We start from the raw sequence: 15,593 nt of genomic DNA, 5'->3' as shown, positions 1-15,593 counted from the left end.
TTGGAACTGGAGAAGGAAAGTGCAGTATTTGGGGGACAGGAAACACATCAATGAAGAGTAGGTGTGCATGGATGTATGCTTTGGATGACTGGTGAGTGGCATAAGAGGACTGGACCCCTGGATATGTGTAAAGGAAAAAGCAGACATAAGAGATGGACAAGGAGGAAAAAAGAAAATGTAAAGCAAAATTCACTTTAACATGTTGCAGCATTCCATCCCTCTTCTCACGAGCTAATAGAGTACCCTGACTAGAACCCTTGACTCCTTTTCCAACTTGTTTCTGAAGGTCAGCATCAAAATAGCTGTGAACTTGGTATATTATCAGGCTTGGGGCTTGTCTTCTAGGTCAGAGGCAAAGAGAAGGAGTGCCTGGAACATTTTACATCCTAAGTGGCTATGCATGGCAGGGCATCATTATAAAAGGAAGAAATGAAATACTGTTCTCAGTGGGACCTCAACTATAGTAGATCTTTGATCACTTTACTTACCTCTGCTTCATTCTCTTGATCTATAAACTAGGAATAATAAAAATATGCTCCTGACAAATTTTCAGGGATTTGGGGAAGGCTATTGATTTTGTGTGCCCAAGGTGACAATCTCACCCCCACCTTTACAAGGCAGAACCTTTATAGACAAGACCTTGACGTTTTCCATTACAAAGGGGAGTGCCATAAGGATTAAGAGAGACATACTGGGCCTTTACGACTCAGGGTGTTTAAGACATTGCTTTAAAAACTATTCCATGAAATAGCTTTGGAGTCAAATATTTTTGGTTTCAATGGTTCCTCTGTTATTCACAACATGGCACTAGTTATATTATCTTTTTGCACCTCAGTTTTTCTGTTTATAAAATAAAACACATTTGTATTCTGGGATCAATATCAGAATCAAATAACATTTATAAACATGTACCATGATGCATAAAACATAAAAGGTACTCAGTACATTATTTTTCTATTTTCTGGTTGTCCTATGTTTTCACATATATGTGTGTCAGTGAACACATACACCAGGTCTGTCCAGAAGGTATCCAGCCATATATAGAAAAATAGAGATATTAATTGAAGAAGATACAAGATAGAAGACACATTGTACATAGGACAATGACACCTTGGTCACCTTCAAAGTAGGCAGCCTAGGACCTCACACAGTTCTCCCAGCATCTCTTCCACTGTTCAAATGCTCTGCAAAATCCTTTGTTGTACTCGCCATCAGCTGCCCCACTGTATTTTCCTGAATCTCATTGACAGTCTGGAACCTCTTCCCTTTCAAAGGTGATTTTGTTTTGGGAAAAGCCAGAAATCATGTGGCACAAAAACTGAGCTGTAGAGGGGGCTGAATCACATGGATAATTTGATATTTCATGAAAAAATTCTGTATGTCAGGTGATGCATGAGTGGGCACATTGAAGCAGCCAATCACCAGTGGCCCATAGGTAAGGCCATTTTTGTTGTGTTACATCTCTCAACCATTGAAGAACATTGAGGCAGTATGCTTTATTAATTGTTTGACCTGGAGGGTCATGCTCATGATGGATAATACCTTCCTAATCCCAAAACACAGTTAACATGGTCATGATCTTGGTGCAACTTTGCCATACATTCTTCAGGGGCAGAGAACCAAGCAACTTCCCCTGGAATGACTGGGTACTTTGTTTCTGGATCATAGCCATGGACCCGTGATTCAGCTCCAGTTATGACCTTCTTGAGGAAATCTGGTTCATTGGTAGTGGTTTGAATCAAGTCATTAGCAGCTGCAGCAGGATGTTCCTTCTGCTCTGGTAGCAGAAGCCGCAGCACAAATTTTGCCATGACATGTTTCATGCCAAGATCCTGTGTGAAAATCTCAGACACAGGAGGTTTTGGAATCCCCAGATCAGCTTCTAGTTCTCGCACTGTCAGTTGCTGATCTTTGCTGATTGCCACCTATACACATTCAACATTCTCAGGTGTTCTGCTTGTTGCAGGCCTTCCAGAACATGGATCACTTTCAACAGATTCTCAACCATCTTTGAAGCATTTGTGCCACCCTTTTGTTTGTGCTGAACTCTATGTGTCATCCCTGAAAGCCTTCTGAATCATCCAAAATGTTTTCACAGAGGAATGTTCAAGCTTAATGCAAAATTTGATGCAGATTCATTGCTCCACTTGCTCAGTCATTTTGAATGCAAGGGTCATACAGTACATATGCTCACTCACTCAACGTTGTCCACCACCCTCTACTGACTAGTACAGTGAAGACATCTTTGTTCATACATGTGCATTCCAGTCCACTCTCCTTGGCTGCCAGGTTATATCGATGTCATGAAAACCATCCTCATTATATTAACAATGGCTGGACTTTTTCTGGACAGACCTACCTCATATATGAACATGGATAATGTGGCCCCCACTTACAAAGGAACCTAGGATCTAGAATCAATTGCATGAAATCATTGCATTGTAATTTTAGATACTGCTACTTAGTGTTGTTAGAATGCATAATGGAAGGTTCTAGGCTAATTTGATAGGGGGTTGGGAACACAGGGAATGCTTTCTTGACAAACATATAAACTAATATTTAAAGGAGAAAGGAGTTGGACAGACTCAGACTCCTGTGTGTGCTTGTGCCTGTGAGTGGACAGAAGCGTTGAGGAGTACCGAGTTGCAGAAGGCAAAGAGAATGGCATCTTTAAAGACCATTGGCTTGGGTAAAGGAATTAGAAGTCCAGAATGATTGGAATTTAAAGAGTTAGAAATAAGTTGTTCAAGATGAACTGGAGAAGTAGACAGAAGCAAAATAGATGTATATATGTTACATATGCATCTTAATGATAGAGCAAATAATGTAAATATATATATATACAGTATATATATTTTCATTAGAACATCTATATTTTTTCACAAGTTTGTTCCTTGAAGATTGTCAGTAGTGTTCAAAATCCAATTATTTGAAACATTGCCAGCTAAGTTAGGTATTACTATGTTTTATAGTGTGCATAACAATCATACATAAAGCATTGAGTTGGAAATCATGGCAACGCTGCTTTTAAAACAAGTGATTTTACAGAACTATGTTAAACTTCTGCTTTGCTTTATGGGCCTAGTCATATCCAAATGCCATATTCTCATTTAAAAGCAAAAGGTGCAAAAACAGACATTGTATTTTCACTGGAAGTATGCAAGATTTTTTCAGAACTCTTTTCTGTTTCCTTTCCCAATGATAAAAACTCAGGAAATAAGAAGCCTTCAAAAGGCGAGTATCTTTGTTTTCACTTTCATATTATTCTGGAGAAATGTTGGGTTCATATTGCTTTTCCTTATTTCTTTTTTTCAAGGATATTACTATGGCATGTCAAAAACTAGCATTTTTATTTCCAAGTGGAAATTACACATGAGGTGTGAAGATCTATGAAAATGAGATCTATGAAAAACTCCATATTAGCAAAGTTCATATAGCTTGTCTCTACTGACCTATAGTCATAAAAATATGATTATAATTTTATTTTCCTTTGTTCTCTGAGTCTCACCATGAAATTTAACTCTAAGTCAAGGATTTGAGTTTTATTACTCCTCACTGCCTGCCTTGATTCTTTGAAACTACTCTTGTTTATTTTTATCTACGGTTCATACTAAATTAATATACCATAGTATGACCACATATTATTAGTTAGGTGGGAAACTAAACTATTTGGGATTCAATCAAAAGAAGATGATCATTCACAGATAATAAATCATATGTAGCAAAGCTTCCCTTTGTACTTTCTTAAAAAAACATTTAAATTATAATTTTATTTTTTAATAATTGTTACTGATGTGAACATCATCCATACAGTGAGTCAACTCATTATTCGCTTAATAATAACTGTCCCATTCCACAAAACAGGTAATCATAGTTATTATTAATAATGGAAGTAGACAGAAAAGTCTAAATAAGACAGGTGAAGAAAATAGAAGATTTAATATATTCTTTTTGAATAACTTTGCAAAAAAGGACAGAAAGACACATGAATGTATATATATATATGTGTGTATATATATATATATACATACACACATACACCAATAGCTCTCCTACATTTTCCTGCAAATATAAATGCTCAGAGAAAAGGATAGAGCTTCAGAGGAATTGAAGGAAGTCTCAAAAAGATAGAAGAGAGCAAGGCACTTTCAGCCATGAAATGGGGCAGGGGAGGTGGGAGGACACCATGACATGGAGCCCTCCTAAACCTCCTGACAGACTTAACATTTTATCTCGAAGGCGAGGGAAAGGGTTAGACAGGTGGCATGATTAGATGCCGGCCAGCATATAGAACACGGGTGGGATTTTATGCCAGGAGGATGCAGAGAGCTCTATTAGTACACTGGAATAGTAATTGGGCAAGAGGTGACTGTCGGTCTAGATCTGGGTGGTGTCTGAGGGAATAATGATGATGATGGGAACACTTTGGAATGACAAAACAGAACAAAACAATGAAGAGACACCTAATTATAAAATCATCAGGCAAGTGATAACTGTGTGAATGGAAGTGAGTGTTCACCAACCAAAAGTCTATACAGCAAAGGGGATGCATTTTTGAAAAATATATCATGTTTACTTTTCAAATTATGCACATAAACATGTTTATTACATCAAACACATGTAAGCCAAAATCACATACTCATTAATAATCACATTGCCTTAAGATAAGCAGTATTAAATTTTAGTATACTTTCCAAATATATGTGCATGTTAGTACACAAAAAAAGAACACAAATTCTGCATACCTTTAAAAAATGAAGATAGGCTTGGAATTTAGGTTATTTGTATCCTTGTTTTTTCATTATTAATATACCAAAATATGTTTCCACAAGATAAAATATTACTTTATAACCATTTAATACTTGCACAACACAGAGAAATACATATAAATATTTTTATTAAACTTTATATTTGGTTCTGCTTTGATATTTACATTTTAATCAAATACTAATATATGAAATATTTTTAGCTATATATACAAAGGACAAATTCGTAAGGTCTAAATGATAATTTTTTTCTATTGTCTAAAAGTGTGTCACTAATCAATATAATGATGGCTTTATTGTGATAAGTATAGTGTTTAATGAGACTAGTCCAAGAAAGCACTTGCAAATTATTCCAAATATGAGGAAAGTTTATTTCTATTACGTTCCTTAGCCAAATGCTCCAGCTTTTTTCTGTGGGCATTACTACCAGTTGTTTATTTCACCACTGAGTCCTTGTCTGAGCTATTGAGAAAATGTCTTAGCTTAAAATTCCATGTTAGTTAATTTTATGGAATAAAAAGGCTTTTTGCAGTATACATGATTAAGCACTGAGGTGGCAGCAGAGATTCTTTCCAAGAGCTTTAGATCAAGAATACACTTATCTATTTCCAAGAATTATTCATGGTCAATTTAAACTGTGTTTCTATCAGAAAATTATTGTTCAGAGAAGCAAGGCTCACACTTAGTTTATATCTATGCATAGGGCCACCGGCTGTGGCTTAGATTCGTTCCTTAAGCTCTCATGCCTTCTTTAGAATAGCTTAATATAAAAGCACATATTTGAGTATATAAAAACATACGTAGAATAATTTTTTTCAAATTGTCATGTATTTCAGCATGTTAAGCTTTAAATTAAACTAAAGGACACTCAAAGTCACTTTTGTCAAAGCCTTTTCCTATAACAACTCATTTGGATGATGCAAGATATAGTCTCTTGTGATTTCCAAGTGATTCATAAACTAATTTGTATGGAATATATGAGAACCATTCAGACACTTTGGTTTCCTTAAATGAGATGAATGCGAATTTCTATTTTCTGACTAGGACATAAAGTATGCTAGGCCTATCTTAGAAGCTTCAGTGTGCCAAAGATGGTATTAAGCTTGGTGTTCATAAATTACTAATCTGGAATAAGAGGTTGAATGTATTTTGAAAACTTAAACCTGTTTCACCTGAACATGTTTAACTAGTTAATAAGAAACATCAAAAAGACAAAACCCTGAGATCAATGGTCATTTTTTGTAAAGCTATTATATGCTGTTTAAATTGGTTGTTTGGGTCTGTCTATAACATAAGTTTAATAACCTAGCTCAAATGCAGACTTCTAATTTTCAATTAACATAGGAATAATTTTGTTTGCTAAAATAAAATAAATGAATGAATGACAAGTCTGAAACATGAAATGTTCTAGGTAGAACTTTTTAAAATTCCAAATTTCAAAAAATCATGTGGCAACTGTATAGCTCAAGCTTTAAGTATTAACTTTTAACCTTTGACCTTACAGATTTTAACCAATGAAATGTCTCTTTAAACTTTAAAGGAAACAATGATAACGAGCGCCTGGCGATTGCTAGACAGCGAATTCCATATCGACTTGGTCGAGTAGTTGATGAATGGCTACTCGACAAAGGTAAAAAACATTGATTAAAACTTCAAATAAAAAAATAATTTGAACATAACCAAGTAGTACTTCATTGTAACACTAATAAACATAAAAAATAAATTTTCCGTAAAACTAAATTAAAAACAAATTTAAAACAGTAAAATGTAGATAGTAATATTTGCATACCTTGTATAATAATTTCTATACATTTTTAGACGTACCAGCTGTTTAATAATCTTACCCTGTTAATTTAAGGTTAAAGGGACTGTTAAATATAATCCACTAACTCAATCTATGAAGGTACTCATAGCAAGCATTAACCCAAAATGATAAATCATTCATAGATTATATTACATGTTCCAGCCTCTAAATTATTAACTAAAATATATGTAGTTCTGATATCTTTATTATGGTCCTGAAAAAAAAAACTCTTGGTTTAAACTCTAGGCATCTTAAATAGTGGGCAATATGGATTGCCGGTCAAAATGAAGTCCCTTTAACGTTTGCAACCTTCTAAGAGCATTTGGGATCAAGCCCTAATTAAAAGTGAACTTAAAGTTGTGTGCATGCTTTTTATGAGCAGAGAACAATCTGCTAAAACTGGATACTCAATGTGATGATATTGGGACTGTTGCTGAGGTTTGCTATTTGATGGAAATGAGCCATAATTTCTCCATTGGTTTGTGTATCATTCCTGAAGCCGCTTTTTACATCTGAAGCTATTTTTTTTTCATTCTGTTTTGTTTTAATAGACTTGCTGAAAGCCAATCAGAAAAAAATATTTTTGGAATTTTTTTGTCTCTGACATGCTCAGTGTAAACCATGCATTTCTTTTCAGTGTGATTGCCGGAAAAATAGAATAATTCAAATAGCAATGAACTATTGCCTTCAAAAAAAATAAACATTTCTAAAGAATAGCATACAGATACCTGTGGCCATTAAGTGAGTTATGAAATTTTTACCAAAAATTTAAACTTAGATATCAGCTGCTATAGATTAGTTTCTACCAGTGGTAATTTTAGAAGGACAAATACTTGAAATGTTAGCTATATCACATTTTTTAACTTAACAATTTAGACTTAAGACACCAATAGTATAAAACCTTGAGGTAAAAGGGAAAGGGATCTGTGAAAAATTGATTTACAATATGTATCTTTGATTGGTCTTTTAGCAAAAACACTACATTTACACTAAGTTGAGAATTTACAAGAATTTGCCAATGATTATGCATTTCATGGACACCTCATTTATCAGCAATGAATTATGAGTCAAATAGCTCTCTTATAGTTTATTGCTCTCATTATCCACCCCATGAAAGATCTGTTTTGTCATCCTTTGTAGAATGTAGAGTTCACAATCAACATTTTTGCATGTATGTAATATTATTTTTACAGGGCGTCAGCTCACAATCTTCAATAGCCAAGCAACCATAATAATTGGCGGGAAAGAGCAGGGCCAGCCCTTCCAGGGCCAGCTCTCTGGGCTTTACTACAATGGCTTGAAAGTTCTGAATATGGCAGCCGAAAATGATGCCAACATCGCCATAGTGGGGAATGTGAGACTGGTTGGTGAAGTGCCTTCCTCTATGACAACTGAGTCGACAGCCACTGCCATGCAGTCAGAGATGTCCACGTCAATCATGGAGACCACCACGACCCTGGCCACTAGCACAGCCAGGAGAGGAAAGCCCCCCACGAAAGAACCCATTAGCCAGGTGAGTGTGAAATTTCATTCCTTCATTGTGGACCTGTGATTATGAAGGTGGGTTTTTCTTCATAGGTGTTTTTTTCTAAAGCATGGTTGTTTCTGATCTCAGGCATTATGGCTTCCTTTGAGACTGGCTTAATATAATGCACTCAGTTTAACTGTGAAATGTGTATATGCTGGGACTTGAGATTTGTGGACCGTTATAAATTGCTTTGTGTTGGTTTGATCACTGGTTGGCGATGGTCTCGATTCAGTAATCTTAGTCTAGCTCAAGCTAAAGGGATTGTCTGCTAATTATGTAGGATTTTCCCTTTCTAAGTTAAATGAACAAGTAAATTAATGAAGTATATGAAAGGCCTTGTTTGTTCAAGCTCACATTCATCAAAATAAAATGAAAACAAAATTGAGCAGTTGCCTGGAAAACATCTATTGTATTTGGAAGTCTCAGAGTTTTGAGTTGGTAGGCCTGTGGCTCTGACGGTGAATGCTAGGTTCACTTTATTACTGTCTATAAGGAAAATGCACGGTTAGTTTATTTGAGGACAAAGACTCAAAGTATAGTACTTAAAAACTGTCTTGGACTAACATATTCTGTATGATATGTGGCTAACTGCCCTCACCTGCAATCTACTTTAATGAGCTTATCGTTCAATCTTATCTCCATAAATTTTGAAAATGAGATATTTAAATGTTGAATTTATACAACTTGGAAGTATATTAATGCAATCAAGATATACTTATTGATTACCTAACATGTATCAGGCATTGGTTTAGATATTGGCATTACGTCATTGAAGAACAAGAAAAAAAAAAAACTACCTGCTTCATAGAGCTTACATTTGAGGAAAAGCTATCAGAACGCCGTTGAAATGCTGTTAAATGCTGTTACATTCCTATTGACATTTGCTGCCATTGTAGCTATTCTGCTGTTAATTCTTTCACAAGTTTATGTTCTCCTTGGTTCAAAATTGATTCTATTGTTTTGTTTTTAATAGTGTTTTTGGTAGGTGCCATAGAAAGCTTTTCCAAATACATTAGTTTTCTAGAAACCCATATTCTAAAGATGCAAGAATAACAATTAGTTTTTAAATTGCTTTTATTTCAAATGTTTGAAACAGACCAAGTGTCAGAATTAGAGAGTAAAAGAACGTGAATTCTGTTGTATCAGCACCCTATCTACTAATTAACCTAAGTTTACCAGAGAAAGAAGAAAATAGATTCTGATTTTTACTTTGAGAGGAAGAGGTGGGAGGAATAAAATAATTAAAAAATTGTAAATTCTGTAAATTCTTTAAATGTAGCGATGGATACATGTACCTATGTGCGGCTTTCATTCATATTCATTCGTTCGTTCTCTCTCTGTCTCTGTCTCTCCCTGAACTCAGCCACAAACTGAAATGACGGTCTAATAGGATGTTTATCAATAGATATTTATTAATCACTCTACATGTTCCATGCACTGTTTTGGCACTGGGGATACATTAGCAACAAAAGACAAAAGCCCCTGCCCTTACGGAATATACACTTTAGTAAGAATGTGTGCTTAGAATGTAACCATTTTGTTGCTTTTCTCTAGCTTGCTTGGGGTTAAAAGACTGTTGATAATAACACTTAGCCCCTTGGATAAAGACCTGTGACTTTAGGCAGATTTCTATGTGTCTAACAGCTCCATTTGATGTTCTTTTCTAATACTTCACTGGTGATTAGTTATGGTAGTTTTTGGTTTAATGTTTATTTAACAATAATCAAGTTAAGGTGAATCAGACACAGAAGAAATGAAACACAGAGCAACTGATAGATTATTTCTTTTAAATAAAATCAGAAGAGCACATTCTGGGATAATCAGAGTGGGAAGTGTATCCATGAATAAGATTTGCAAGAGCCAGATATCTTTGTCAGTAGTCTTGTCTCATCATTAATGAACTTACACTTGCCTAAGTTCCTTGGTAAACCAGATGTATCCCCAAATAAGGAAAAAATAATCAGCTTTCTTTTTGTATATTTTACCAATTAGTAACTGCTATGTATTAAGAAATGATGTTTTTAAAGAAAATGTGCAAAATAGCTATTTCATTTGCAAGCTAAACACCTATAAAGAAGAAAGAAAAACTTAGGGATTTTCTAATATTAATTAATGTAAAAGAAGAACAGTTAACTTTCCATTAATTGCCAATTAAGAGGATCTCTTTTATTATAAGATATTACATGTTTAAAAACCTCAATGGTTTATAGAGATAAAGAATCTAATCAATTAGTAATTACTTGGTTCATTTGAGGTGTTATTGACTTAAATAAAAGATTACTAGGTTCATTAAAAAATAGACATGTTAAATTTTTAGATTTTTAACAGACCAAATTCAGTAATTACATAATTTAGATTAATATGTTATAAATATTCAATTATAGTGACAGTATCTTAAGATTGGGCTAATAGTTTTTAAAATTTTCTTTTTTATAGTGATATGTGATTACAGGCAATGTGTGTATGGGGGTGGAGGAAACTCAAAGGAAAGGAAATTCTATATTTTTAAGTAACAGAATAATTTGTTACAAATTTTCTTTACCTCACAATTGATTTTTAAATTGTCCTTCAACTATCGAGATAATTGATACATGTAGAATTTCAAGTATTTGTTTCTTAGAATTGTCAAAATCTTGGAAGTTTAAATGATTTGCAATGCTAATTACAGGACTGTGTGTAACCTTTGACCCATTTCTGCAGGTTGGATGAAGCATCTTCCTTTAACCATGTCTGTAGTGGCATCTCCATGTGCTTTTTATCAACTGCCTTACTAAATTGAGTACCAAGAAGGGTCATTTTATTTTTCAAAAACGATCCTGGACTGTTTTCTCAATCAAAGTGTATTTTCCTCAGTGATAATACTGAGCCACTTTAGCTGCAACGGCAATGTACCTTGGGGTGATTGCATGTTTTAGAACTATGGAAACAGGTTTTTGGTCAAGCAGAATTAAATTGGATTCATTTCAAATAGATGAGATGAGGTTTGTTCAGCCATCCTGCAGGGCAAGTAGTAGGAGAGAAATGTATTTTCAGTTTTCACAGAGTCATAGAATATAAAATAGTATTCATCAAAATGTCATCCCCTAAGATCTTGTTTACATCGCCACTGAAAAGTAAAAATCTTTAAAAGGAAAAGTTTCTCTTCTCTGAATAATGAACAATTTTCAGACTGATATTTACTTTAAAAGGCATGATTTATATCATGAACTTACAGAGTACATTTACCAACCTTTGTGATTAAATGGCTTTTTAAATGTGAATACAACAATATTAATAATACCTTTATATGGATACATAAAATTTATAAAATTTGTTTTGCTTAGAATATTTAATATCTAAAGGTTTCTATAAGGCACGTCTATCTCATAAAAGACAAATTTCCTATAATGCCAATCTCAGAAAGTGACTATTTGCAAATATTTGATCATATAAAGATTGTTAGGATGCTGAGAGCTTCTTGGGGACAAAGGCAGAAATTTCAAGCAAGGCTTTTGGCTGTTAAATGATCACTCATTTTCTGAGTAATCTGGCACTGTTTTAGGGACGTATAGTGAGCTTAACACAACTGAGTAAAAGTAGGCCAACATGCAAAGGGCAACATTCACTCCCTTTGGTTGCCACTCTGTAAAGAAAGGCAAGTGGAGCTGTGGTTTGTTTGAAGATCAAGATGGTGACGTCACTTCTGGCCTAGGCTTTGTATTACATTTTGTGATCTTTCAGGCTCTTTTCTTTAGGAATATTTTACAAGCTATATACATACTCTAGACTTGCAGGGGTGTCCAACCTTTTGGCTTCTCTGGGCCATCGTGGAAGAAGAAGAGTTGTCTTGGGCCACACATTAAATACACAAACACTAACAAAAACTGATACCAAACTGAGCGAAAAACTGAGCACACAAAAAAAGGCTTTAAGTAAATGTATGATTTTGTGTTGGGTCACATTCATAGCCATCCTGTGCCCCATGTGGCCCATGGGCCACAGGTTGGACACCCCCAAGAGAATATGGATCCATTGTAATGCCTTTTGCTTCATGGGAGTGCAGTATAATGGGAAAAACAGTGAACAAGGAGAACTGGTTTCCACTTTCAACACAGTCACTACCGTGTTGTGTAACTTGGACAAGTAGCTCAGTTAACCTTGCTGTACTTTGGCCTGCTAGCCCACTACAATCAGTGGATTGGACTGGGAAACTCTTCTACCGAGCTCTAAAATTTCATTGTCTCTCATAATGATGCTCTTAATTATGTCTCCTGATGATTATTTAATGAAGCATAGATTTTATCCTTGACTTTTACACAGGGTGGCCATACCTCTCAGTTGGCCCGTATCTCCCTCATGTGTACCTGCTATCCCAGTATAATTATTATTAATAGTATTCCTTTCTGACTCTCAAAAGCATCCCATTTTAATCTATAAATTACATTGCATTCTCCTTGTACAGCATACACAAATCTATCTTTGCAAGAAAACGATGCTTCATAAGAATACTAAATAGTGAAGCCCTGCCTCTGCATTCCACGCAGAAACTCACTGTGGCATCTTTACCTGCTTTCGGGAATCTATAGGTTCCTTTCATCTTCTTTCCATCTCATTTCAAAAATCTGAAGTAAAAGGAGAGAAGAAGGCTTTGAGAGAGCCTAGTTCTTCACTGGAGAGACTATGTTTGCAACTGTTATTAGGATATTAAACTATGGAATGGGGCCAAATCAGTAAATATGAGTGAAATACAGGGTCCAGCAGAAGTAACGCCTGCTTCAGTGTGGCTGGTAGGATAATAATATGGGTGTAATAAGTTATAGTTTTAACTTGAATATTTCACCTAAAATGTCACATGGTGTGCTTGAGTGTGATATTGTTATGTTAAAGAATTACATGCTTACGATTTTGTAATAAAAAAGGGGTGTTATTGTGTCGGATCCTGAATATTGCAACAAGTCTGTGGTTCCAGTGAGGCTCTTTCTTTTTTCTTCAGAGTGGAGTTAGCAAACCTACTCAGGATAAGGAAGTACTGAGTATTTAAGAACATCGCTAGGTTGTTGGAGACATGTGTATTTCACATATGCAATGTCCCACAGAAGTCAACGGCATTTCATTCGCATGGAATGTTCCCACAAGAAACCCAACTAGCACTTAAGCAAGAAGAGCATTTGAATATATTGGATGCTGCTACTGCGTCCTGGCAGATTTGGATATATGAATGAAAAATTAATAAAATTTGTTTTAAAAATGTAAACAGAGTGCACAAATATCCCCATGAAAAATATTTAAAATCAACAAAATGTGTTTTATAACTTCAAAGAACAAAATTTTATTTTTATTACAAATATTAATTAACCTTAGCAGTGGCTTCATTATTTTAAAAAATCATTGCATTACTTATAGTTATGTTTGTTCTGATAACCACTCTGCATTTTAAAATAGTGATGATATGAATAATTAATTTTATTTTTCCTCATCCAATCATTCTGCCAAATTCACTTAAATTAATGTACATTTTTATAGCAAATTGTGCATATTGGGAAGAAAAACATTTGGGTATAGATTTTACAATATATATACAAAGACATAGTCTTCTGAAACTAATGGTGCTGAGTAAGAAAAGTTTAAGTCATTGTCATTTTAAATGTAGGTAAGCAATTGTTATTTAGAAGGTATATTCTTCCTCATTGCTTGTAAGCAAAAGGACCAGTATGTATACATTTTAAAGAGTTTATTTTAAGGAAATTCTCCTGCTCAGTATATTGTTCTTGGTATCTAAAGTTTTCAGTAGATGTATTCACTAATCGTGGATACCACCTTGGTTTCGAGATGCCTTTAGACAAGGCTAGTTCTATCCAAATATATCCAGCCATCCATCCACCCATTTATTTGTCCATCATCCATCCATTTAAAACATGTTTGCTGAGAACTTACTATATATGGGTTGATGTTCTAGTCTCTGGAAATGTAGCACTGAACAAGATTAAACTTTTCTGTGCAAAGCTTACATTCTAGTTGGAAAAGCTGGACAATAAACATCAAAACTAGATGGAATGTCAAGTGATATAGGAAAAAAAAAAGTAAGGGGGGCCAGGGTAGTCATGAAATGATGAAATGGGAATCCTTTTTGAATAGACATGCATAGATCGTTAGTTACATAGGCATCAATCATAATAGAACATTGGCATATTGAAGTTCAGGCTTATTCTCTGATCCAGCACGACCACACCCAGCATGGATAATGCCAGTAGCAACTCACTGCTATCTTAGGGAACTAGAAAGCAGGGAAAAGAACAAAAGTGACACCAAGATTTATTTGTTTGTTTGTTTGTTTGTTTACATGAAGGACACTCTCAGGCTGGGGCCAGGGCCTGGTCTGAGTGGTGGAGTGTGTGGTTCCCAGGAAGGCAGACAGGGCACAGTTGGAGCCCTTGGGGTGCACTGTGTGGCTTCAGGCATCTGGCAGCAGTAAGGGTGTGTCCCGATGGAAGAGCAGGGTGAGGCTGGGCTGGGATGCTCTGAGTGCCAAAGGCAGCTCAAAGAATGGGGGAAACAGGCACCAGAGCTGCTGCTGAGACCACTTTTCCCAGAGGAAGCCCAGTCTCTCAGGATCTTGGGAGTTCTGCAGGCCAGCAGCGGAGTCCTGGGATGAGAAGCACCTGGGTGCCCTGGGTCCCAGACTTTCCGATGAAGATTCTGGCTCATGTTACCTGTCAGGCAAACCCCAAACTTTGTCGACACTCCTCCCCTGCTCTGCACCCTGTACAGTCATGCAGAGTCACAGTGAGAAGGAACTTCACTGCAGGGACCCAGCCAGGTGCAGGGAAATGGTTTCTGGCCCACAGGCTGTGTAGGAGCAGAACTGCCAGAGGCCAGAGTGGAGGAAAGAACTACACATTCTCTGCCCTCTGTGGTCTTACAGACACAAGAAGTATACTTGAAGTATATCAGTAATGTTATCAAATTTTAATATACGTATGTGTGTGAGATAAAAATGAAGTGCAGCTTGGTATTACTATTCTTATTCTACACATGAGAAAATTGAGGCATGGACACCAAATAACTCACCCAAAGCTATGCAGCCAACTTCTTTACAGGGTACTTGGAGGTGATCTGGTCCTCTGCCCTTCAATATGGCCTCTGTTTAGAATCTTGTCACTTCTTGTCTTCTCATATTCTTAACTAGCCCAAGGTGATCTCCACCCGGGTGTCAAAAATCCAAATACGGTCAAGGCGTTCCCTTCCTTGATACACCCAGGTATTGAGGATGAAGCGCAGCTTCCTTGAATGATCATCACAGTCCATCTTTCACAGCTGATCTGTCTGCCTCCCTACAAGGTCTAGCGATTCTTTTTCCCCCTATCCAATAAACTAATTACAGCTACTTCTAGAGGTCATGTCCTTTCACATCTGTGTCCTCGGCAGGGAAAGCTCTTTCCTTTCTTCACCTACCTATCTCCCTCTTTCATTCTCTTCCCAATCTCTTCCAGTCCGATTCTGCTTTCTGGGAGCTGAC

The 15,593-nt window shown here is 35.9% G+C and overlaps 1 protein-coding gene across 26 annotated transcripts in view; it reads left to right on the top strand.

Moving 5' to 3' along the window:
* Nucleotides 1-15,593, top strand: part of NRXN1 (neurexin 1) — a 1,071,808-nt gene that overhangs the window by 932,994 nt on the left and 123,221 nt on the right. For 15 of the 26 annotated variants that reach the window (XM_045189457.3, XM_045189449.3, XM_045189448.3 and 12 more), the window contains 2 exons: nt 6,307-6,396; nt 7,764-8,083. In XM_045189457.3, the coding sequence (XP_045045392.1) occupies nt 6,307-6,396; nt 7,764-8,083 (410 nt within the window). The remainder of the gene's footprint in view (nt 1-6,306; nt 6,397-7,763; nt 8,084-15,593) is intronic. The other 11 variants (XM_024552822.4, XM_024552821.4, XM_045189458.3 and 8 more) reach the window with 1 other exon arrangement.

This window comes from Desmodus rotundus, chromosome 5 (genome assembly GCF_022682495.2).
Source record: "Desmodus rotundus isolate HL8 chromosome 5, HLdesRot8A.1, whole genome shotgun sequence".
NCBI classification, from domain to species: domain Eukaryota; kingdom Metazoa; phylum Chordata; class Mammalia; order Chiroptera; family Phyllostomidae; genus Desmodus; species Desmodus rotundus.
This window is presented reverse-complemented; position numbering and strand designations above follow the sequence as displayed.